The sequence below is a fragment of the Alosa alosa genome, chromosome 13 (genome assembly GCF_017589495.1).
Source record: "Alosa alosa isolate M-15738 ecotype Scorff River chromosome 13, AALO_Geno_1.1, whole genome shotgun sequence".
In the NCBI taxonomy this organism is placed as follows: Eukaryota; Metazoa; Chordata; class Actinopteri; order Clupeiformes; family Clupeidae; genus Alosa; species Alosa alosa.
The window spans coordinates 152,440-158,659 of record NC_063201.1 but is presented as its reverse complement, the minus strand read 5'-3'; the positions used below and the strand labels follow the sequence as shown (position 1 = coordinate 158,659).

The window sequence follows — 6,220 nt, the reverse complement described above, 5'->3', positions numbered from 1 at the left end:
GGTATACAGGAATTCAGCCAGCCAGTTCATTCCACGGCTGAGAGCTCAGGATCATGTTGCGCCACAGTTTTATGTTTATACTGACAGCCCATAAGAAGGGGTTACATCCGTCTCTCCTTCCTTCCTCCATCCTGCTATTGTTAGGGTTAGGAGGAGTTATGGCAGGAGGACAGGATGGGAGGCATGGAGGGAGGGGGAACAAAAACAAGTGATCTGCAGCCTGATCTGGGTTTGTTATGTTCATCGAGTCTTACTTCATTTCTTACTGGAATGGGAAACCCAGAAATTCCCTTTTTCCTCAGGGTTAACTAATTCCGATTTTTAAGACCTGCTTTCTGGAATGTTGCTGCAAGTGATTTTGTTATGATATTGTGTTGGCTCTCTTGTTGCCCATGTTGAGGGGAGATCAAAGAAGTGTAATTATATGGTAGTGGATAATTGCCTATAGGGTTGTGCTTCCGTAGTTGCAGGGGCAGGACATTTTCAAGTTGCCAGACTTTTGTAAACACTTGGCTGGGCTAGGCTGGGCAGGCACGCCCTTTCATTTGCTGGAGGAACAGCTATCTGGACAGTGTTGAGCTGAGTAAGAGAAACTTCTTTCATTCTCATGGAACATTTTATGTCTGTTTATTTATGGTTCTATAGAATGTGTTTAACACAGTTGGCATCAAGCCAAACATAACAACATAACTCCAGATAACAAATACACAACAGTAGGCTACATATTTTACTAAATGCTAATTTTGTATTAATTAAACTGCTTTATTCTTAGAGTGGTCACAGAAAGAAACACAACAGGTCAACTTTAAAGCTGAGGATGAATCTAAAATGGAATGCTTGTTCTATCGTGGCTATGTGTAAGTCTCATTTTATGTTCACATTTTCAGTTTAACCGTTAAGCCTAATAAATTACCTGTTGATAACAATCCGATTCAGCCCCTTGTCATGTCCTCCACAGGGGTGCATATGGCCCAGGGCTTATCGGTACACTTCACAAATCCACATCCATTCCATGTTGCTCTGGGTAGAGAGCTTGTACTGGAGGCTTTCATAGAGAAGATTCCTGTTGAAAAGATCTTCATGGTGGCGTGGGAGTGCAATACTGCCGCAGGGTCCAGGAGACTGGCAACCTGGCAGGGTGACCCTGGTAAAACGCAAGGCCCCAGAATCAGTATAGAGAAGGGAGGAGCTACTCTGAAGATCTCTGGTGTTCGGGACTCAGACTTTGGCCGCTACACCATCACTGTCACAGACCAAGACGGGACACAAACATTTTCGGAAAAAGACGTTAGCAAAAGCGGTAAGGTGGATTCTCTCTGTGCAGCATTCAGCTGTGGAGGGTGGTTGTAAAAATAGAAGCTTCTTACCAGTTCAGCAGCATATTTTGCATTGATAGTCATCAAACACAAAGGGTGGCCTATTTAAAATGCTACTGCTACTATCAAGTCATACTGGTTTCATAACTGGTTTCTTCTAATATGGTGCCATTATCATACAGTATATTTCTGGGTGCATTCACTGATGCTGTAAATGTTATAGGCTACACACTTCACACGTCCAGCAACTTAATTGGGTATTGCTGCCCACAATCATCACATGCAGTAAAAGTGCTATCTTAACTGTAAGTAGGCAACATGTGCTGTATAAAGTGCATCTGTCTCCTTCATTTGCATGCTGCATGGAAATGAGCTTTTGCATACCTCCCTGCTGAAAAAAACAGCTAGAAACCAGCTTATGCTGGTAGCTGGTTTTAGCTGGTCTTTGCTGGTTTTCTTCCAGCTCTTGCTGGTCTTTGCTGGTGTAGCTGGTTAGGCCACCAGCTGGACATGCTGGCGTGACCATCTGAGGAAGCTGGTCATGCTGGTGTGACCAGCCTGTCTTGTAGGATACAGCTGGTGCAAGATGGTCATGCTGGTGAACAGCCTGTCAAGCTGGTCATGCTGGTTTGCTAGAATGACCAACATAAGCTGGCATGGCCAGTTAAACCAGCACTATAGACCAGCAACACCAGCTAAAATGACCAGCTTGAGGTGGTACGACAAGCAAAACCAGCTGAATTACCATCATAAGCTAGGAAAACCAGTTGAAGGTATGTTTTCACAAGAGTTTTGCTGGTCTAGCAGGACAACCATCATAGGGTGGTCATAAAAGCTGGTTAACAAGCTGGTCAACCAGCAAACCACCTTTAGCTGGTCAGGCTGTTTTTTTCAGCAGGGCTGTTATCAACAGACATCATCAGAGATAAGGTCTTTGCATAGCCGTGGGAAGTGGGGGAGCACTGCAAGCCTGTTAGAAAAGCAGACATCAAAGCACCCCTTGGAAGATGACAAAATATATAATAATAAAATAAATTTATAAACATACTAAAACATTAAAAAAATATATATAAAAAAATGAGAGATACCCAAATCCAACCTCAATCCTCTTCCCAAAGCTCTGGGTCTTTGAATTGTATTTTGCCTGTTAAGTTCAGTGTGCAGGAGTTCTTTGTTCAATCAACAACTTCATAAAATAAAGAAACTTTCTCACAGTTCAAAATGTATTATACTGCTTTGTGTAAGCAAGCATGAAGTTAACAGAGTTTTAGTCAACAGCGTCTGCTGTGTCATTGGATTAAAAACAGCTCAGAGCAAAATATTAGTAGACAAAAAGTAGGAAAGCTTATTGTGTCTCTCTCTCTCTGCCTACATGTGCATGTTCCCCCTCCCTCAGAGGAGCCTCCAAAGGCGTCTGTTAAACTCCAGTGTGACGTGTCTGGTGAGAGAGCCCAGTGGGACAGTCCTGTGATCACATGGCTGGTTGACGGTGTGGAGGTGACCAATGAGACATCTAATATATCTGATGCAGGTAGCAAACTCCACCTGCAAGAGGCAAAAGGCCATAACTACACCTGCATCAGTAACAGCAGCTTGGGAATCAGTGTGGCTCATTTCATCATACCAGGTAAAAAAAATAAAAATGGCCAATTTCAGAAAATAGCAGTGCATCAGTGTTGTGTAATTTGCATTTCTAAATTCCTCAGAGTATGACAAACCACAACATCGCACCGCGGCGATCTCAATCGTCTTAGGGGTTGTTTTGTCCATTGTGCTGCTTGCAATAGGGATACTTTGGTATCGGTAAGTAAGATTACAGAAATTGCAATATTCTTACATAAATGACATATCAGAAGAAATTTACTATTCATATTTTTTCATGTAATTTTACTTCTTCTAGGTCTAGGAGACGAAAACAACTGATCTGAACCCACAACTTGTCTGGCTACTGCACCTTCACTATAGCACTATACAGCAGGACATTACAGGGTCTGTGTTTACCTCAAGTGACTAAAACTATTCTAAAAGTTTATCAATTATTGTTAATAACTAACTAACTTCTATTAAAGTCATATTTCTGGGACTTTCTGGGATAATTATTTCTATTTTTTATTCACTCGTTCAAATGTTCATATTGATACAAAGAGTTTACACAAGTTCTCATCAGGTGAGTGAAAGTTAGAATGGTGGTCATTTCAGACCACTTCACGACTTTAAATTATTTGTAGGATATTCACAACTTGAGCTGTGTATGCAAAGACAGAGTTCAGAGTTCACACATTTTTAATAAAAAATATACTTTTGGGACTCCCTGCTAATACTTTTGGGAATGCAAAAGTCTTTTTATTAGTATTATTTAATTTGAGCTACATTTTACACTGACATGGCATGATGGCAATATAAAAACAGCAATCCCTGCTGAAAAAAACAGCCTGACCAGCTAAAGGTGGTTTGCTGGTTGACCAGCTTGTTGACCAGCTTGTTTGACCACCCTATGATGGTTGACCAGCTAGACCAGCAAATCTCTTGTGAAAACATACCTTCAGCTGGTTTTCACAGCTTATGATGGTAATTCAGCTGGTTTTGCTTGTCGTACCACCTCAAGCTGGTCATTTTAGCTGGTGTTGCTGGTCTACACTGCTGGTTTAACTGGCCGTGCCAGCTTATGTTGGTCAAACCAGCATGACCATCTTACACCAACAATATCAAGCATGGCAGGCTGTTCACCAGCATGACCATCTTGCACCAGCTGTATCCCACACGACAGGCTGGTCAAACCAGCATGACCAGCTTCCTCAGATGGTCACGCCAGCATGTCCAGCTGGTAGCCCAACCAGCTACACCAGCAAGAGCTGGAAGAAAACCAACAAAGACCAGCTAAAACCAGCTACCAGCATTAGCAGCATTTAATTACCTGCTCTGTACAGTATATTTGTCAGGATTCTGCCTTGATGGAGTGACTTTGTGCCACCCTGGTGGCCATGTTGTGTAGTGTCCTGTGTGTGCTGTGTTTGCCTGGTTCCCCATGTGCTTTGTGTGACCTGCCTGTCACCTGTCTTTGTCTCCGCCCCATCTCCTTATTTGGTCTGTGCTTCCTGTCTTGTTTGTTTTCCCCCATTTCTGCGTCCTCACCTGTTCCCTGTTATTGTCTCGTTGGTTTCGTCCAGTCCTGTCTTTCTGTTAATTGCTCTGTGTATTTCTACCCCCCTGTTTCTCTGTCCTTTGTTGGATCATCTCTCTGTCTTGTCGTAGTCCTAGATGTTTTGTAATTCTGTAAGTTTTGTAGTTAGCAATAAAGTGTGTTTGTCTGTAATTCTGCCTGGAGGAGTCTTGGGTCCTATCTGCCTGCCCTGACAATATTATTTATTGGCTAAAGATATAGAGCAATACAATAGTCATCATCTGCAAATAATTGGCAAATATTGCCATCTAAACCACTAGGTGGTGCCAGTCTTCTTAATATAGTCTAAACTTTTGTAAACTCTCTTACTTGGCATGCAGTGTGTTTGTGTGATTTTGTCTCATTGTCTTTCAGAGGCTGTAGTAAGATCAGTTCTACCGATAGGGTGGATGGTATTGAAATAAACGACCCAATGCATCCATTATCTCTTCAAGAAGTGGACTAAACAACACTTTTGGCTATAGGGAAACTCTGGCATAGTCGTCTCAGTGGGGTTTTAAAGTCTCTCTCTCTTTTCCATCTGAGTGCTCTCAGTTTCTGCCTCTTCCTCTGGGTCTCTAATATTTGCATATGGGTGGTTGACATGACATGGCCTTTTTTTTGTCCAATGTGTCAAAGATAGGTAAATTATAAAAAATATATCAAAAACTATGGTGATATTGTTCAGAAAATGCTGTTTTATATGAACATACAGAGCATTCATGGGATTAATCTTCCATTTTTTCACAATTTTCAGCCAAACCAGAAAAAGCTCATATGGCGTGACTGTCCCAGTCACATTTTACAAATTTTGATTTTGAATAAAAACAAGAAAATTAATTCATTTTCTGTTTATTCAATCATATTTTGATAACCCAGATGCCTACTTGTGAGTCTGCTTGACTAAAAGTTCAGGCATAATATTGTGAAGCCACCCTTAACTAAAACACTTTGTCCCAGAAACGGATATCATATAGTGTGACGCCATATTACTTTTTTTAAACGGGCAATTGTTTTGGAGACCTTAGCGATATATTTGAGTAAAATGTCCAGTTACAAGGCAAATACAAGCACCTACCTCACCTAGCAAATAAGATTACTGCATTCACCAAAAAAACTTGAGTATGGGACAGGCGCCTCGATCGCGACAGTATTATGCCTTTGAGATTTCTGAGCGAAATCGCTGAAACGTCTGATTGGGAGGCTCTTGTGATCCCATGTATTAAACAGTAGGCCTACATCACATCCCTGCAAAGTTTATTTCAAAAATATTTCCCAACCAGCAGTGCTCAGTATGACTGGATTATGGATCCATTTAATGCAGCATGTTGGTATTTCATTGAATATATTGTACAATGCTGTAAAATGGCCTATGCTTCCTAATATGTTGCTGGAAAACAGAAATGTGTGTTATGTATTTATTTATTATATTTGCAGCACAAGCTGATTTTAACTCTGTTGAAGAACTTGTCATTATTTCAATAAATTTGACAATTTTAAGCTCGACCTACCACTTTCTTAGAGCAATGAGGGACAGGTGGGGCTCGAGAATGCCCCCTTGATCAAAGTGGGGAATGAAAGAAAAAGTTTGAGAACCACTGATCTAGTTTGTTAACTACCACAGTCACGAGTTGGGTCGCGATAGTCTGTCATTTTTAAAAGTGGGTCCCCAGAAAAAAAGTTTGAGAAACACTGCATTAGCCTAAAAATCTAGACACACCCTAGCGGCAGCAAATGTAATTTG

General features: G+C 41.2%; 1 protein-coding gene across 1 annotated transcript; it reads left to right on the top strand.

The window, feature by feature from the left end:
* The first annotated feature begins 227 nt into the window (after positions 1–227).
* Positions 228–3,399, top strand: LOC125306071. Its single transcript, XM_048261222.1, has 6 exons — positions 228–583; positions 773–857; positions 959–1,300; positions 2,713–2,943; positions 3,023–3,119; positions 3,217–3,399. Exons 2-6 carry the CDS (start codon positions 818–820, stop codon positions 3,242–3,244), a joined length of 738 nt encoding a protein of 245 aa, XP_048117179.1. The 5' UTR covers positions 228–583; positions 773–817; the 3' UTR covers positions 3,245–3,399.
* The last annotated feature ends 2,821 nt before the right edge of the window (positions 3,400–6,220 follow it).